The 19,733-nt window shown below is 42.2% G+C and overlaps 1 protein-coding gene and 1 long non-coding RNA gene across 3 annotated transcripts in view; one reads left to right on the forward strand and one right to left on the reverse strand.

The window, feature by feature from the left end:
• The window catches only part of LOC126539599 (uncharacterized), a 195,438-nt gene extending 176,058 nt beyond the window's left edge, over positions 1 to 19,380 (reverse strand). Inside the window, exons 1-2 of the mRNA XM_072285235.1 lie at positions 19,328 to 19,380; positions 14,739 to 14,863 (exon numbers count right to left, since the gene is read on the reverse strand). Of these exons, the coding sequence (XP_072141336.1) occupies positions 14,739 to 14,863; positions 19,328 to 19,380 (178 nt within the window). The remainder of the gene's footprint in view (positions 1 to 14,738; positions 14,864 to 19,327) is intronic.
• LOC129386923 (uncharacterized) lies at positions 216 to 5,972 on the forward strand. Of its 2 annotated transcripts, XR_011891173.1 has the most exons (3): positions 216 to 1,179; positions 4,010 to 4,120; positions 4,456 to 5,972. It is a non-coding gene; the product is annotated as an uncharacterized lncRNA (long non-coding RNA). The 2 variants fall into 2 exon arrangements; XR_008614230.1 differs by having other exon boundaries at positions 4,010 to 5,972.
• Positions 19,381 to 19,733: the final 353 nt, after the last annotated feature.

Below are 19,733 nucleotides of genomic sequence, written 5' to 3' on the forward strand. Positions count from 1 at the left end.
AGAATATTTCTATGGAAGTCAGGCTTGTTAACGCCCTTAGAGTGTTTCTAGAGCGCAGTTCTTAAAGGCCCCTTCCTGTGGCGAGCGTCGGCGTTGTCCCTCGTAACCGATCGAACGAGCATGACGAGAGACAAAAGCGAATGCGGAGCGGGAGACGAACGACTGCGATAGCGAACACAGCGCGAGGAGGAAATCGGAGGAGGAGGGTACGGAGAAAGCGTGAGAAGCGTAGTGGTCCGCAAGAAGGGCTTTTGCCGATAGGCGCAAAGATAGCACGCGTCGCCTGTATGGAAATAAAGCGCTGTGTGAGCAGAGGTCTGTCTGAAGCGGCTGCCGTGTATCGCGCCCACGTGTTACCCGCGAGCTGCCTCGCGTGATATCCCTATAGACAAGAATGGCGCCGCGAGCGGCGCTGCTGCACCGGCGTTGAGAGCGCCGCATGCGGGACAAAATTCAACTAGCGGGTGCTACGCCTCTCCCATCTCTGAATTTGATGCCAAGCAGAATAGGAGGCAGGAGGCGCTGTTGGGCGAGTCACGGCCACTCGATGCAAAAGCAATGTGCTTTTGCATTGAGCGGCTGTGGGCGAGCCATAATTGTCAGGACCTTAGATAAGCTCCAGCATCACTCAGTATGCTTCATCTTAATGAGAAACAATCTACTGATGATTATTTGCAATGATAAGCGTTTCTATTTCATCTAAGTTGCATTAGTTGGGAAACTCGGTACAAGTTCTCCCCATGTAAAGTTTTTACTTTGCGTACGTGTTCACGAGAAGTAAATAAAAGTACTGGTAGATTGATTCAAGCAGAACCTCTCGATGGAAGTGTGTTTCCCGGTCGTGCATCGTACGGACAACGGTAACGGATAGCGTTCAGGCGTATTGTAGAACAGATTTCCACCCCTGTGACAATCTATTGGCGTTTCTAGCGTCATCAACACTTCTAATGACGACTTCAAGATTTTATCTGAAATTTCCAAATATAAAACGCATTATTTATGTCTTCATTTCAGTGTCAGATCACACCTGCTGACGCAGCTGCGAAGGCGCTCTCTATCAGCAGCCGTCCCCAATCAGTGGCGCCGCAGCGGGCGCACGGAGAACTAGGCCCGAGAAGCCGTTCAGGTGCGAAGCAGCGGGCCGCACCCTGTGCTTTTGCATCAAGCGGCCGTGTCCAGGTTTGAAACGCGCACTGCATATATTGATGTGCACGTGCTCTTTGTTCTCATTCAGAGAATACACGGTTGTTCCTATGATTTTTTCTTGTGTGTGTGTGTATTTTGAGAGAGAGAGAGAGCGTGTCGTGCTACTAGCGTGACGCATGCTTTAGTAATTTAAGTTGATATATTTTACTGTAAAAAGTAGCATAAAATATTTACGACAGTCTTGCAGTACATTCTTATCCTTGCACATATAAAAATTCAATCATTTCCTCGTTCCGCGCGACAAGGGGTAGTATTTGAGCGATGTCAGGGTGTCTACCAACCGGGAAAACCTGGAATTCTCAGGGATATTGAGTAGTATGGGAAAACTCGGGGAAATCTCAGGGAATTTGTGTCTCTATCGGGGAAAATTAGCTATAATCTTATTGAAAGGGTCGAAAGTCGCGGTAGTGTTGGCTGCAGTAACACACAGTAATCGTAACGAATCGTATTTGACGCCCTGTCGTTGGCTGGAGGAGTTGCCAGTGTACAGTCAACGACAGACTTTCCGGATTCCCGATCATTTCAACGGCTTCGCGGCACCACCACGTACCCCATAGAGTCAATGTATCAGATGTCTAAAATTTCGGACGCAAGAACTCTGCGCCGTCCGATTTTGCGGACGTTTTGCCGTGACCGCAGGTCCGAAACGGCATCAACCAAAGCCACCACCGCTGCCATTTTGATTATCTCGCCGCCTCGAACCGGCGCTCGCACACACAGATCCGCTGGCAGTCGTAGCTGCAACTGCGGCAACGCTAGGCCTAGCTGCTTCGACGTTTGCTATGAAGCTTCTTGTCGTTCGATGCCATGTTTCTTCATTTCTCCGCTATCAGCAATAATTTTGACTTCGAAGCTCGGAAAGCACGGCGCATTGCATAATGCTTGTTTTTGAAAGTTAGTTTTTTCTCAGTACAGTAATGTACCGCGGTGAAGCATTTGCAAAGTATTGCGGTGAAGCTTAACAAGCGTATGAAGGGGTGGGACACAGTATGTATTGCTTAATATTACACGCCTGCGCTCGCCCTCTCCTGTCACAGTAGGAGCACCGATATGCCTAATAAGTATACTGGCAGGCATTCAGATCTTTTTCAGACATGCCCGTATCGATTTGAGCCCTTAAGGGCAGTAAAAGACATGCATTTATTTTTTCGAACTGCCTGATTTTTCGCAAGTTTTACCGGCTCCTAGGGAGTGCGAAAAATTGGACGTTTACTAAAAACTGACCAAGAATATGCTTCAAATGGTCCGTGGGGTGAACGCGTGGCGAAAGGAGAAGGATAACAAAGGACCGGCGCACTGAGGAATGAACAGGGAATGAAGTATGCGACCGCTTCTTTGAAGGAGCCCTACCCCAAAAAACAGTGTTGGCTGACGCCGAGATGCAAGTGTCCCTCGCCCAAACCAAAGTAAACTGTTTAAAGCAGTGAAACAACACTGAGGCGTCGTGCGCGGGCTGAGAGTATGTCAGCACAGTTGAGCGTGACTTACGAGCTGTTGAGAGAGGATCTCAATTGTGAAAAATTTCGGGTTTGGTACCACTGAGCTTGCTATCAGTTGATAGAAATAGCTCATTTTCAAAAATATTTGCTTTTGAATGCATCCCCTTTTTATTTGTATTTGAGAATGTCCGACTCGATTTGCAAGTTTTTTCGAAGACATTTTATTTGCTCTGCATTTTACTAACCCCTCCCTTCTATTATTTTTTTGAATAACATAAACACTACTATTTATATTGAAATTGGATTAAGTCGGATTTTTAAATTTTTTTTTCATATGCTTACTAAAGAGTGGCAGCGTCGTGCGATATGGTTTCAGCCCGTCTTGACATAAAACAGTTCTGCATCACTCAGGGAATTTTACAAAGGCACTCAGGAAAAACCTGGAAAACTCATGGAATTTGGAAATGTCAACTTGGTAGACACCCTGGATGTACATACATCCAGTTCCGGCTTCGCGCTATTCGCTAGTTACTCATAGCACTTCCGGGAGATGAGCGACGATTTCTAGATTTCCAGAACGAGCGATCAGTTCAAGCGACGGCCCGTTTTGTCGCTCGAAGCCATCGCTGGTCGCCGTCGTGCACCAAATCGCTCTCATGGTGTTTAGCCCTAAGACTGAACTGTTCTTGCTCATGTATTGAAGTGATGCGATTATGACAGATTTTATGTCTCCTGTTGTGGTTTTCGAGCCCAGTGCGAATCTGAAAGGGTGCTTATGTCTAGGAACTCGGTGAATTGTCAAGCAGTGAGTTATGCATCGGCATCGAATATAACGGCTGCTGTGTGGAATTACAATTGCAGGGGCGCTTTGCATATGCTTATTGTTTTGGACATGCCTCTGCATTTGCTAATATGAGTTGGCGTTTCAGAGTTATGTCGTATGAACAGCTAAATCACCCTTCCTCTTGCAGTTACAAGCGTTATGTGTGCATCTTGCTACTTCATGGCAGATCAAACTGTGTTTATCGCTTTAATATTTTTAGTAGAGAAATAAATTAAAAATAAAACGCTGCTTTAATTCCGTGTTACCAGTCGTCTGTCGTACACAAAACAAAGAGTTGGTCTAATAAACTAATATCTGCGGTCTAACTGCAACTTTTACATGCCTTCAAGTAAGTAAAATGCTAGACTTCAAACTGCAGCAGTAGTCGAATCTCTCAAAAATGAACTCCACTGCGCACCTCATAAATGAATATAAGTTAATGCCTTTTAGTAAGCTTAGATCCATGCCGCGGTGAACTTTCTTGTTATTATTGAAATGTGGGTTAGCTTGCCATAACAAGCATTGTTCCCCTTTCTTATAGGCACTGGAGGACCGTATTTTCATCCCTACTGAACATCATGTTTGCAGATATGTTCCTCAACTTATGGCTTGAGCAGTGGCACAACCAGGGATGGTGCGAGGGGCACACTGGGCAAGTGCTTAGGATGTGTCACAAGTGGTGTTTGCGACACATCAGACTAATGACAGACCTATGACATCTGACAATGACCAATATTCTATTTATTAGCAGGAGTATTTTAACATTGGCGTCGAACGAGGACGAACTGTCGATTATTTTTTTTCTTTAAATCTAAAAATGGAAGTTAGCTTAGCAGTTGATTGTTGCAGTCATTTAGATGTTTCGCATGCATTTTGATCAGTAGAAAGGCTAAAGCTAAGACTTTCTTTTAGTGCCATGACCTTGACTGTCTTGATGTTGGTTTACACCATGTCCTCGTGTTGACTTTTGCACACAATCTTTTCCAGGCACCCGCTTTATATAACGCAAGAAGGCAGCTGCAAGGACACAGGGATGTCAAAGAGCCAGCCCAGCGCGACTTCGCGTAGTGAAGAGGAGCGCACGCCAAAGAATCAAAATGCATTGCCGTGCAATTTGGACAAGAAAACTAGAATGTGGGTATATTGGGTGTACCATTTGACTAAATGTCAACGAAATCACAATACAGTACGTCGCACCAAGATGAAAATTCTCATGTGCTCTAGGCAGTCATCTTAACATGGTATACTTATGTAATGTCTCCGTTGGGAAAGTCAAAATCAAGTATGCTCTCTGGAGACAAACACATAGGAGCAAGTGTCATTGAAAAGTTAGAAATGTGTTTTAAAAAAATAGCTGATTAGTTGCGAGAAGTGAGTGCTTTTTGTCTTGCCTCTCAACAGATATATCCATGGGATAAAAAAATAGTGGTACAATGAAATTGCATATTTGCTTAGCGACATGATACATACTTGTAATGAACTCGGTGCCTGTGTTCACTATAGAAAGCAACAGCTCATGCTTGGTTAGGTGCTTACATACATTTAACAGCTTTAATAGCTTACATTTAACAGCACGTGAATGCAAGGGTGCAAATACAAACCACTGATGTTGTATTTTAAATGCCGACATGAAGCAGGGAGATTTTCATGTCTTCCTTTTCATCTATCTTTTACACCTAATTTTAGAATTATGGTTTCATTTTAGGTTCCAGAAAGCGGAAGCGTTAGGGGAAGAGAATTCCATGTTTAAGAAGTCATTATCGTTTATGTGCATGCTCACGAAACCAGTTCATTAGAACCGCTCGTGCCTCGCGAAGCGAAAGCAAGGAGCAATTAGGGCCTTTAACTGTGTACACCGTGGTGCAAACCTTACGTCTTAGAAGCCGGAGAGTCACTTGGAATTGAAAATTATCTTAGAAATGTAATATTGTGGTTTCTCCAAACTGCTTGCCAACCAAGTATGCTAGTGGGGGTAGAGATGCATTCAATGCAAAGAACTGAAAGCATCTGAGTAGAAAATTTGGCCATCAATTGGCGGATGTGAACATATAGTGTTAAGCGAAAGCACCTTAGTTTCATGTCTTCTGTAGACATTCTTCTGGACTTAAGATAGAGTGCACAGTGAGGCGATGTATTAATCTTCCTAGACACACATGTACTTGTTTTGAGACGAAGATTCTGTGAAGTGCAATAATTTTTCTTACTTTAGCGCATCTTAACCACATCAGTAGGAAGAAAGCTTTGGTTTCAGGTAGTTGGTTGATTGTGGAAGTATATGCATTGTCGCATGAAAAATCCACGTGAATGGAAGGGATATGTGAAACAGGATGGTGCCATTCTCAATTTATGTTTTGTTTCTTTGGTTGTTTTTTTCCTGCACTTCCCTGCCTGTACTTATGTCGCCTTTGATGCATCATATTCATATCTAATTTTTGGTTCACATCTGAAGCCATGCTTTACTTTAGTTACATTGCATATTCAATGAGTCACAATAATTGATCATGTAATTATGAAAGTTGCACCTCAGAAGTATAGTATTCTTACCCTAATGGGAACGAAAAACTACCATATACGACAGCAAATTTGATGCGCAAGATTTTAAGGCCAATGCTCCTTGCACTTTTATACTCATTTGCTACACACTAGATACTATTCTAAATTTAATTTTAGTTATTTGTGAGAAAGTGTAACAGATGAATCCCAACAGCACCAGAAAACTACTTTCGTGAGGAGGCCAACTGAATAAGAAATATAATATGCCCCTGTACCGGTTTGAGACCGGGCAGGATATTGCTGCAGAACCACGACAAGACACACTTAGAAACAATGGGGTGCAGCCCATACATGAATAACTATGTTAAATATAAGCAAAGCTAGCTAGATCAGCAGCCTCCCATGAGAATATACAACACATTTCTAAATGCACTGTACTCTCGGTCAGGAACAGCCATACGCTGTACAGGACGTTATCAAATGAGCTGCTGTCTTAGAATATGGCACACAAAAAAAGTTTCTTGCACAATTTATCTACATTACCAGCCCCATGCTTAGCAGTTCAACTGGTAACCTCTGCCATATAAGTGCACACGTTTGGGCCAGAAATGCGTTTGCTGGCTAGTAATGTGGCGCATTTTTCTCTTCGATCATAGTGTCAACACTTTGTGAGTTTGCACACATTTGTTTTATGTTTAACGTTCCATTGTGTACTTTATTTTTGAAAAGAAGGAGCCAATTGAAATTAAAGGATCTTTCTACACCGTAATACTGATGAAATCTTAAAAAAATATACTCATGTTTTATTACAAGATGTGTTCTTAAGTCATGGGCATCATTGCAATTTGATTTCATGTGTTTGTCAAAGTGTTTCTCAAATTATTCAGTTTGTCTTGTGACTGATCAATAAAGATTTTGACCTTTGAAGAGAAAATGTTTCATTTGAGTAACTCGGCGACTACATATTGCACCCCATTCACCAAGCATAAGTGCAGAAGCTGCATATGAAGGAATCAAATATTCCCCACATGTAAGTAAGTATGGACTGTCGGGAGGAGTTGACCTACTCCCTCAAAGAGGGTCGATCTACTCTCGAAAAGAGAGTGAAATATGGGACAAGCAGATACTCCCTCAAGGAGAGTGCCCGGAACTCTCTTTGTTTTTAAAGTGTAGGGAGTTAGCTGTGTGACAATAAATGGCAAGTTCCTTGATTCTGCTTGGTACACTCGCAATCTATACGCTCCGAAAATTAATATGACATTTACAAGAATGCTTGCCACAATACTAGAAAAAAAAGGAATAGCTTTTCCCACATTCCAATCATCCAGAAGACAGTTTCAAGAGAGAGAATTCCGGAGCTGCATACTTGAGTATCAATAAGAACTTTAGAATTGCTGTTCACACCAGCTGAAGAGAATGTTTTGAGGTTTTCAATTATATTAATGATCATCATGAGCCTATTTTATGTCTACTGCAGGAGGAAGACCTCGCCCTGCGATCGCTAATAACCCCTGTCCTGCACCAACCGATTCCAACTAGCACCTGCGAATTTCCTAATTTTATCACCCCCCCCACCTAGTCTTCTGCCATCCTAGACCGAACTTCCCTTCTCTTGGCAACCATGTTGTAACCCTAATAGCCCACCTGTTATCTAACCTATGCATCACATGACCTGTCCAGATCCACTTTTTCTCCTAATGTTAATTAGAATATCGGCTGTACCCGTTTGCTCTCTGATCCACACCGCTCTCTTCCTATCTCTTAACGTTATGCCTGACATTTTTTGTTCCATCACTCTTCAGCAGGACATTAACTTGTTCTCGAGCACCTTTGTCAGTCGCAAAGTTTCTTCCCCCTATGTTAGTACGATTACAATGCACTGATTGTACACCTTTCTTTTCAATGATACTGGTAAGCTTCCAGTCAGCCGCACGCGCTCCAACTCATTTTTGTTCATCTGTAAATTTCCTTCTCATGATCAGGGTCCCCTGTGAGTAATTGACCTAGATAAACGTATCCCTTCACAGACACTAGAGGCTCACTGGCGATCCTGAACTCTCATTCCCTTGCCCGGCTATTGATCATTATCATTGTCTTCTGCATATTAATCTTCAACCTTACTCTTGCATTCTCGCTGTTAAGGTCCTCAATCATTTGTTGTAAGTCGTCCCCAGTGTTGCTGAACAGAACAATGTCGCCTGCAAACCAAAGGTTGCTGAGATAATCGCCGTTAATCCTCACTCCTAAGCCTTCCCAGTTTATCAGCTTGAATACTTCTTCCAAGCACGCAGTGAATAGCATTGTGGGGATTGTGTCTTCTTGTATGGCCCCTTTCTTTATAGGTACATTCCTACTTATGGAGGTTTAAGGTAGGTGTAGAATGTATGTAGATACTTTCCAAGACATTTACGTAAGCATCCTGTACTCCTTCATTACGTAATGCCTCTCACTGCTAAAATCTCTAGCCAATTAAATGCCACATCGTAATCTATGAAGGTCATTAGAGAGGCTGGTTGTACTCTGCAGATTTCTCGTTTACTTGATTGATGACATGGATGTGATACATTGTAGAGTATCCCTTCCTGAAGCCAACCTGTTCCCTTGATTAATTGAAGTCCAGTGTTGCCCTTATTGTATTGGAGATTCTTTTGGTAAATATTTTATATAATATTCGGAGTAAACTAATTGGCCTATACTTTTTCAGTTCTTTAACGTCTCCCTTTTTGTGGATTAGTATAATGTTTGCATTCTTCCAGTTTTCTGGGACCCTTGAAATCGATAGACACTTCATATAGAGAGCCGCCAGTTGTTCTAGCATTATGCCTTCTCCCTCTTTGAATTAATCAACTATTATTCGATCTTCTGCCACTTTTCCCTGTTTCATGTTTTGCAAGGCCCTTCTGATCTCATCTGCAGTTATAAGAGGAGTCTCTGCATCCTGTTCATTATTGTTTCGAATGGAGTACTTCTGAGTCCTCTGGGTACTGCACAGGTCAGTATACAATTCTTCCGCTGCTTTTATTATACCTTCGAGAATGCTGATATTAGCCTGCTTATCTTTCAGAGGATATATCTTGGTTTCTCCTATGCCAAGTTTCCTTCTCACTGATTTCATGCTTCGTCGATTTGTTACTGGTTCCTCGGTGTTTTCCGCATTATAATTTCGGAAATCCCTTATTTTCTACTTCTTGACCAGTTTTGAGAGTTCCGCGAACTCTATCTGATCACTTGAGTTGGAAACTTCAATTCTTAGTCGTTTCTTTATTAGCTGCTTTGTTACTTGGGAGAGCTCACCTACTCGTTGCCTTGGTGCCTTACCTCCCACTTCAGTTGCTGCTTCTGAAGCCAGCCTAGTTATGGTTTCATTCATTACCTATATGTCATTTTCATGTCTCCGATCCATGGCCGCATATTTTTTTCGAGTACCAGCCTGCGTCGGTTTGCTTTTACCCTTACCGTGTCTCGGTTGGCCTGTTTTTTCCTGACCAATTTTACTCTTTCTCTCTTCAAATTGAGGTGAGTTCTAGTCTTTGCCAATCTAGGATCACTGCACTTAACCCTAACACTTCTACATCCTGCCCTATGCCAGGGTCGGCGGAAAGTATGAAATCTATTTCTTGTTTCACAATTAGGGCACCACTAGGGCCTTTCCAGGTCTACTGTCTGTAGCTATGCTTCCTATAGAAGGTGTTCATTATTCGCAGCTTATTAATTTCCCCGAATTCTACCAGCATCTCTCCTCTAGTGTTCCTAGAATGGACGCTGTAGTCACCAATTGCTTGTTCACTAGCCTGCTTTTTCGCCACTTTTGCATTGCAGTCACCCACGCCTACAATATACTGAGTTTGCACTTTTCTCATGACTAATTCAACATCTCAATAAAACTGATCTATCTGCCGAATAAAAACCAAATCAAATGCTTCAGGCAAAACACAAATGTACCATAATGAGGATTACGAAAACTATCGTCATACGAGAATGATAAAGAAAACATAGCGTTTACGACACTGCAACATTCTTCGCTAAGGATCAATTTTCTGCCCTGTGTCTGAAGTGCAGCATGGCAAGTACACATTTTAGAAGCAACCTTCGGAAAGTGTCTTTGATTGCTAGTCAGCACAAAACTGTGAGTACTATTAAACAATTTACCCTCTGGTGATCTCAGCTCTTTCTTATGGTCTGCAATTAACGAGCTGTAGTTAACCGAACATGATGCGGAGTTGATAATTTTAGCTAATGTTTACACTTTATGGTTGATTAAACCAAGCACGTGCTTATTAGACTGTTACCAGTCTTAGTGTAGCAAGCGCTTGTGAAGGACGCAACTACTCAAATAGTTTCCAGTTTGCGTTCAGATACTGCTTTGAGAAACCCTGCCAGATTTCATCGAAGAAAACACAAAACTTATGATTAAGATAATCAAATTCAGCAGCTCCACAATTTGTTACATGCTTAGTATGATTACGCTGATGCTTGGTCAACCGGTACATTTACCATGAAGTGAAAAACACAGTGGTCACTCACTCCAGGAAGATAATAGATGAAACTACAAAGAACTTCTGCCGCAGTAAGCAGATATAGCACGAAGTAAATGATGGAGTTCGCGTTGATGCACGGTATAAATAATTTGTTCATAGTGCAAATCATAACAGAGGCTCCGTACACTTAGTACAAAACAAACTCAATTGAGTGACAGCAGTATGCCAAACAATATTCCGGTAGTTAAAATCACCTGCAAGTAATAAAGGAACGTTTAGCTAACGTAGTGTAATTGTATAAATGATGTCGCGAGGGTCATTAGCCAAACTACTACTGCAACACGAATAAAGATAACAAATACCGAATATCAGCTTTCTAGACGGTACACAAAGACGAGCCTGTACGAGTTCCCCGTCGCTAATGGTACAAACACACAACAAAAGAGTGCAGAATTGCAGCCCAATTTCCAGCGATGCTGTTTCTTTTCAGCAGGTGCAATAAACATTTCAGTGGCCTATAATTAAATTCCACAATTTAAAATGTTGCCCCTATCTCACTGGTCTGTTTGAAACATTCCAGCATATACGCTTTTCGGGACTTGCTGAAGAAATTACCCATAATATTCCACCTGTAGATGTAATCTTTTTGATGTTTACAGTCCTCACAGGGTAGTTTGAAGTTTGGAGTTTATTTCTTTCATCATTAGAGAAACAGGAAACAAGAGCTAAAGGCCATACGGCTTGACAGGGGCTCTTCCTCCTAAGCGCGTTCGGGTTACATGATGATTCAATGTACGAAAAAAGCAAATATAACACGAACGAACAAGTACGATGTAGAAAATACAAATAAACAAGATAATTTGTACATTATACTATGACTACGAGAAAAAAACATTTATGCTTCAATTTTTGTTTGTACATTCACATTACAGTGCAGATTAAAGCATACATATATAGTGCATAAAAATTTTTGTACGATAGCATTTTATGTATATGTAATTTGATTATGCATGAGAAGGTTTTTTATACATTGCTTAAAATGGGGTCCTTAAAAATCAATTTTTGCTCACCGCTGTTTAGTAGCCTTGCTATTTGATAGCTTATATCCTAACGTCCGTATTTAGTACATGTAAATGGTATTTTTCTGATTTGTTTACGTAATGGGTATCGAGGAGAAGTGGGTATGTTGACAACATGGAGCCGGTGTTTTTTTATATGTAAGAGTAATCTATAGTAAAAAAAACTTGATTTGCTCGAATCAGTAAATGCTTGCCAAAGAGATTGTGTGCGGATAAGTCGCGCGACCTACCATGGTAGTTTTCAAAATTCGTACTACTCATTTTTGCAAGCTTAGTAACTTCACATAGTTTTTGCTGTAGTGGTTCCCCAAATCAAGACACAATAAGTTAGTTTTGAGTAAAAAAGGGCGTAGTATATTGCTTTCTTTAGCCATAATGGTATTATATCACCTATTTTATACATACAACCTACTACTTTGCTAAGATCATTGCTAAGCTTATTGACATGATTGTACCAGGAGAAGTTCTCGTGAAACCATGCCCCCAAATCCTTTTGCATTGTTACATGTTCTAGCCTCACTGCTTGAAATAGAAGAGTTATATTAACAGGCAATGGCTTATTTATCGGTTTAAATATTATATATTTGGTTTTGTTGACATTCAATTGTAGTTTGTTGATGAACAGACATTTAGATAATATATTTAAATAATCATTTATTATGCATGTTAAATTCGGCGCTGTTTTAAAACACAGTTATAACACTCCAGATACCCTTCATATGTAATTACTGTCAAAAGGGGGGGGGGGGGGGCGTTTGACTGAGCTAGTAGGTTCATTCATCGAGGATTGCAGCACCAGAAATTGTAGAACACAGACATAGAAACGAACGAATAAACGTGGACGTTGCTTCACTGTCAAGTGATTTCTTTATTGAAAGTCCCACGCTTTTTTATTTCATCGACAAATCTCGTCCCTTTTAGTCACAAGTAGATAAAAGGGGCCATATTCGGCGACTAAATAGCAAACGCGGGAATTTCAACCAAGAAATCAGTTGACAGTGCGGCTACTTTCACGTCTGTTCTTTAGTTTTTGTATATCTGTTCTACAATTTCTGCTGCTACAATCCTCGAGGAACATAATTAATGCTAAGGCGTGCAAACATTTTACACACTTTGAACTCATAGCCATTGCCTACATCTGATTTTAAATATATATAAACAATGTGCCTTACGTATTTTTTCGATGTAGTTCGCCCCTTGTTTAAGTATGGGGATAATAGCTTCTTTTCAAGCAGATGGAATGTATCCGTCTGCACACAAAGCATCCAAAAAAAAGTAGAAGTGTTTGTAGAGTTTCTGAATGTACGTGTTTGATCACTTCATAAATGATGCGATCACTACCTGGCGCCCAGTCTTTGCAACAATTTAGAGATGTCTGAGGCTAAGCTAACCTGAACGGCGATTGTACACTTCATTGCTTCCACATTTGCGTTCAAGGTGCTGTCACTCTGCGCTTTCTTCGAACCGCAGGAAAGTGTGTGTGTAGTGCGATTCACCGTAGATTTGGTCAGAGTGCTCACTTAGAATATCTGCCTCATTTTAAAGGCATTTCATATTTACTTTCTAAAACTTCTTCAGCTCCTCTTCAAAGATGGAAAGAAGGTAATGATAGAAATGAAGTTACGCTGAGTAGTAAGCGCAGGATTGAGAGTATTTGAGGCATAAGACGTATCCCTAGTACGTTGCACTACCACTTGCAAAAAAAAAGACAAAATAATGGAGCATAATGTCATGGGTGGCGATCCTAAAGTCTGAGTATCCTATTTATTGTTTGGAAGGCTTAAACTGCCTAGTAAATAAAGCAGTGATAATGGAAAATGTGAGGATACGTATTAATACCACTGAGCATTTTGCTAATGAAGCTGGATAAGTGAGGAGGGCATAAAACAAACTTATAATTACTTTCTGCTAATTTATCGTAAATAATCTTGGTCTCAGTTTGCTCCTTGGTATAACCTTGGTATAACCTTGGTCTCAGTTTGCTCCGACGTTTATTTAGCATCTGAAATGTCACGAATGAATAGGTTCTTGCATCAATAACTGCTCTTCATGTTCGCTGACGCACGACAGCAAAAAAAAAAAAAAAAAACGCCTTTGTCTATCATTGTCAGGATACTGCTATACAGGGCGTTTCAGTGAACTCTAAAATTTTCTTAAAGATTGCATTTGGGAGATAACAGAATACTATTTCATGAGCTCGTCTCCTCGAAGAGGTGGATTTGCAGAAAAGATTGAAATGCATAATCGAATAATTACCGAAAATTCTCTAATTAGGTTTTCAACTAATTACTTCATTGTCCATTTTGAAATTTACAAATTCTAGCCGTTGAGTTCGCAAGACAGATCCACTTGGAACGAATTCTAAGGATGACACAAGTTTTGAGATATTAATCCCCGAAGTTTGAGGAGAAATGCATTGGTGTTCCAGCTACTTTTGTGCTTCAGGGCCTAAAACGAGGTTATTTTTAAAGAAAGTAACTGGAACGTCAATGCATTTCTGTGCTATATTCTGGAATTAATATCTTGGAACTGGTGTCATCTTGAGAATTATTTCCAAGTTGATTCGTCTTGCGAATGGCTAGAATGTGTAAATTGCAATATTGGCCATAAGGTAGTTAGTTAAAAACACTAATAAGTGCATTTTTGACAATAAGTCGATTACGCATTTCAATTCTTTGTGCAACAATTGTCCACCCCTTCAAGTAGACCAGCTCATAAACTGCAACTGCGCTGTCTGTCACAGGCCACCTTGAAACATTTTTGAAAGTGTTTGTTGAAACACCCGGTATTTATATTGACCAGATCTTCGCCCTTTGTCTCTTGAGGTTTACATCTTCTATATTGTACATCCATTTGCTCAAACCTGTGAATTTTAATTTCATACCTTTTTAACCATCCCTGATGGTTTTTTTAATATCGGTGGCTTGTTCAGCAGATGTTTTCGGGGATTGCAATAGCCGTATGTCTATTTCTCTGATAAAGTGAAACGTGATCTTCGATTTCCTGCAGGATCCTCAGGCAGTCTTTTGATATCTGGAGGTTGATTCGATTTATCATTAGGCCCTGTGGCTGTCTCAACAACGCCTGACAAGTAAGGCCAGTGAGGAAGTTAATTATTCATAGTATTCAAGTATTCTCGCAAAACACCTGCGGGCGTGGAAACGGCAACATGAACTGGTCATCACTGTTTCCTAGCGTGTAACGAAATTAGAGTACACACCTGCACGGGGCAGATCCCAGTAGAACGGGCCATGTCGAAAGTTCTGTTCACGTGCCCACTGAAGGTGAAGTTCGCAGAGAGGCTCTTGCGATGTGCCTGGCTGGATGACACAACACTCAATGTTTCTGGATCACCGAAGATGAACTTTGCTGATGACACCACGGCAGCAAAATGCACACTGATAGCGACAGGCGAAGCTTGCGTCAGGAATACGCGCGGAGACGCATTCCAAGTCGAAGAGTTTGTCAGTTGATAGCACGAACAGTATTACGCCTGCATGGGGAAAAAGCTGGGGTTAGAGGCCACGTAAAATGTGCTGTTCGCGCTCTCGGTGAGCGTGTGTACTATTCCTGAAATTGAACGGTTGGTACATTCGTTGCTGTTTGTGCTATACTTCAAACCTCCCTACGTCGACTGCTATTCTCCCATGCTTCGAACCTCGCTGTGGTTATCTATTTACCCTTAAGGTGTTACAGAGACAGGGTAGTTAATAATGCCATTAAATACAACGAAACTACAGCAGCATTAGAAAACAAGAAAAAGAACATTTGACTGCCATAACAATAACGACGCGTCGGTCGCGTCGCTATTTACAAAAAAAAAGGTACAGTCAAGCATGAAATTTCACGGAACACGAGATCTGAGAAAAAGCTGAATTTATGCGCAGCTTCACAAAGCCACATAGTATTCGAATTTACAGCCTCTACTAGTATGTGTGAACAACATTGTAATGTTCGGTTTTACTGAGTACTGATACAGGCTGCTTGGAAATCGAAGGTTTTCTGAGATCCCATGGCCCGTAAACTTTTGCGGTTGACTGTACATAGCAGCACCTCTAAAGTAATTAATGTCTGTAATGGCAGCAATGGTATGGGAAAGGCAATTATAACACAAATATTTATTCGGAATATACGAGTCATTATAACACCTTATGTTATGAAAACAAAATACATATTTTATGACAGGGATCAATGTGTCTTGAAATAAACTGTTATAATAAAAATTCATAAGCAAGAGAGGTGAGATATTTTCCTGGGATGAGAAAGACTGGGTAAAGAAAAGTCTTTCATAGCTGTAACGTTGGCAGCGCAATAAAAGGTGGAAATAATTAAACGTGATGTGCGCTTTTGCTCCGCCTCTAAGCCTGCTATGAGGGATTGGAGACCGGCATTCAATACAGGTACTGCATATTCTAGTTTAGCTCGGACCAATGTTCTAAATAGCAGTAATTTGAGCTATACACCTGCATGAAAAATAGTTCTTGGGAGGTAGGCTAACATGTGACTAGCACTGTCGGCTACATAATGAATGCCCCCCCCCCCCCGCTCCCCAGATCATATGACGTATTTATACGAGTGCTCCATTTCTAAATCAGTGTTATTAATGTGACAGGTAGGATGACTAATATGTTGCCAACAAACATATTAGTCAACACTGCCAACAAACAGCATATATTTACATTCTGTGTTTCATTTTCCATACCTGACATTATTCGTAAATCTGAATAACGTCAAAGTGCAAGTTAGCCACACCTAAGTCACTGTTAATTTGTCTACAAAACACTCAGTCATCAGAAGGACTCGTCGAAGGTGTTGACGTTATGCAAATGGTCAAGTCCTATACGAAAATGAGAAAAAGCGGAGGTCTTATTAGACAGCCCTGAGCCAACTTAAAACGCAGAGGAGCAAATGCTTTGACTGATGCAAACTGGTAAAGATTTGTGAAAAATGTTCACAACCAAGCAAGAACTTTAGAATAGAGATTGTGGCTACGTAATTAAGAAAGAGCAAAGAGCAATTAAGAAAGACCAGAAAGAAAGGCCGAACTGGCGCAAGGGCCCGTTCCGGCCAACGAGCGCCAAACACACGGTATAATACGTGACCAATGGTGCATGGAGACAAGGATGTAACACGAGTGTGAAGGGGCCTTGAATCAGTCGGTGTAAATTGCTTGAAATGAATATATCAAAATAACGACAATGATTAGTGATGTGTGCTACGAGCATAAAAGCGTTCCGACGAAGGTTGATTAAGTGAGTTTTATACAGTATAAGTGACAGTAACATTAGTACCTCAACAGAGCTTTTGGACGCAGGGGCTTGGAGGTACGGGCTGTGCAAATATGCTTGCGTTTCAGCTTTAACCTCCAAGGGGAGCTCGTACTACAAATAACCTGGCTGAATGATCTTTGATACGTCAGTTCCTGTTAAAAAGTTTAACACCAAAGTGGTTCATCATATTAAGATAAAATGCTGAGCGGGGACGTATGTGCTCACGATACAGGGAGCTGAAGTACTTTTTCTCTCTCTGCTTTTATGTCAGGGCACTGAAGAAGAAAGTGGATAACTGTAAGGCGATTTTATTGCCAAACCTACTACATGTTGGAGGATCACTTCCAGTGGGTAGGTAAGAGAAATGCTGCAGCTATGCCTTATTCTTAATCTGCAAATAAGTGCTTCCTGGTGTCTTTCTGTCCTTTCGGATATCCAGTTCCTTAATTTTGATTTCATCATATGCAGTGCATATGATACTTCAGTACCCCACTGCCTTTTAAATACTTCCTCAACTTATCCCATAAGAAGGGTTTAAGATCTGTTGCCTCTATGGGTACACAAGTACCTATAGAGGGTACCCACGAGCGCCCATACCCATATTTGTATCGCTCAAGGCTACTGACGTAGCATTTTCTTCAGCAGATACATTGCCTCTTACGTCTTTGTGGTCAAGTACCCAGCAAAGGCCAATGACTTGGTTGCACATGTATGCACCATAACAATGGGTACAGTTTGTTAAAAACAGGGTTCTTATGCTTTCGTAAGCTCGTTACGGCTCCAGCGATGCTCAGTGAGTATGTGAACACAATAGCGACATTTGTCTGCTTCCTACGTTTAACGGCTTCGAGTATTGCATAATGCTTCCGCTGGGAATATACGGTGAATTTCCAGAGTCCCCCACCATGGCGTGCCTCGTAATAAGATAGTGGTTTTGGCACGTAAAACCCATATTTTTTAAGACAGCTTGAAAGCAGTCTTGTACAGCATTGGTAGCACTACTTGTAACGATTACTAGAATGTGCCTTTACTGGAGATTAAAGCACAGTCTAGCTACACGGAAACGTGCAACACTCAGATTCACGGACAATATTATATCACTTCGTATTAGTGGATGAAGTCGTACAAATGTAGCCACGTTGTACAGAAGTTAACATAGAGTTTCATACAATAATTCTATGGAAGTCGAGCTTGTTAACGCCCTTAGAGTCTTTCTAGAGCGCAGCTCTTAGGGGGCCCCTTCCTGCGGCGAGCGTCGGCGTTGTCCCTCGTAACCGATCGAACGAGCATGGCGAAAGACCGAAGCGAACGCAGAGCGCAGCGGGAGACGAAAGACTGCGATACCGAAGACAGCGCGAGGAGGAAATCGGAGGAGGAGGGTACGGTGAAAGCGTGAGAAGCGTAGTGCTGCGCAAGAAGGGCTTTGCAGCCAGGCGCAAGGATTGGACGCGTCGTCTGTATGGAAATAAAGCGCTGTATGAGCGCAGGTCTTTCTGCGGCGGCTGCCGTGTATCGTGCCCAGGTGTCACCCACGCGCTGCCTCTCGTGATCTCCTTATTAGCGAGGCAATCGGGTTACTCTTCGCTCCGTTTTCAACGCGCTTCACCGGATAAACTGCCCGCACCAGCCACCATTTCGCGAAATTAAAACATGGGGCCGTATTCTACAACGGTTCGCTTTGGAACTGGTTTGCTCTGACTGTTACGTCTGGGTTACGTCACTTGGAGAATGAGTGAAACGTCGTGGCGCGAGGGTGACCAGTGAACAAGCGGCGTCCTTATGCAAGGTCACGTGAGTATTTTTGTTTGTACTTTGGGGATGATATAGTAATTGAAGCATGTTGTTTTGCAAGAAACATATTGATTTCTGTACAAAAATTGCATGTTTAATCACCAGTAATAACTGCGAGCTTCAGACGTGGACAGCGCGGGGTTTAATTTTATCTGCGTTCTATTTTTTTTTATTTTTTTGCGTGTGGCTAGGTGGTGCGCCATACATTAAGCAATCAAAGCCGTTCTCTGCGTCTAGGCCGTGGCTCTGATAGTATTTCGTTTAGCAGTGGCTGAGCTTCTTAGGGCGGACGACTGCGATGAGATTTCCGTCCACACATCCAACTTCGAGAATCTTGCCACGGTCAAGAAAGCGTTCTTGAATGAGGCTTTCTCCTGCACCGTGGAGAAAAAGCTCGCACCCCTTTTTAGTTTCCCTCAACCGTAATGAGCCTAGCGACGGCGGTAATGATGCGACTGACTGACGATTGCGACAATCCAATAGCTTCTACATTCCAGACGCACCGCTGAAAACGACCAATGACAAAAAAAAAAAAAAAAAGGAAACTCGGCGCCCTTTTACTTTGTGAAGAAGGATGACCAGCGAAGCTTTGTATGTGGGCCCCTTAATAGCGAACTGCACCTTCGCCACGTGTCACCCCTGCATTTCACCATCCACCGCATCGGCCAACGAATGGGGTGTTCTTAACGCCTGCTTCACCTCCGCCGCGGGTCGGCCCGGTATTGCACTGTCTTTGGGATGGGCTCACGTATGGGAAGTGTTTAACGCCTGGGTCACCTCCGCTGCGGATCGGCCCGGCATTGCATTTTCGGGAATTTTTTCTACACGCGTGTACACAATGGTGTGGAAAACAGCCTTTAACAGCTTCGCTGTAAAACAACGTAGCCCACACAGCAGTTACGTCGCAGTGTCAACGCACGTCGCAAATATTTCGCACTGTGTTTTTGCAGAGCGTAAAATGCCTTCGGAACCCTCCTTCGCTAATGTCGAATGCGTCGAGCCGTTGCTTCCATTCGTCTTTCGCCAACGCCAAAACATGCCGCACGCGATGCGTCTATCGTCGCGCCGGGCAGGCGGCGGCCACGTTGCCTTAGCAACCCTCGATATCACGATCGCGGCCGCGCGCAGCCCTCGAGCGATCTTCCATCGTTTGC

This window comes from Dermacentor andersoni, chromosome 11, assembly GCF_023375885.2.
Source record: "Dermacentor andersoni chromosome 11, qqDerAnde1_hic_scaffold, whole genome shotgun sequence".
Taxonomy (NCBI): domain Eukaryota; kingdom Metazoa; phylum Arthropoda; class Arachnida; order Ixodida; family Ixodidae; genus Dermacentor; species Dermacentor andersoni.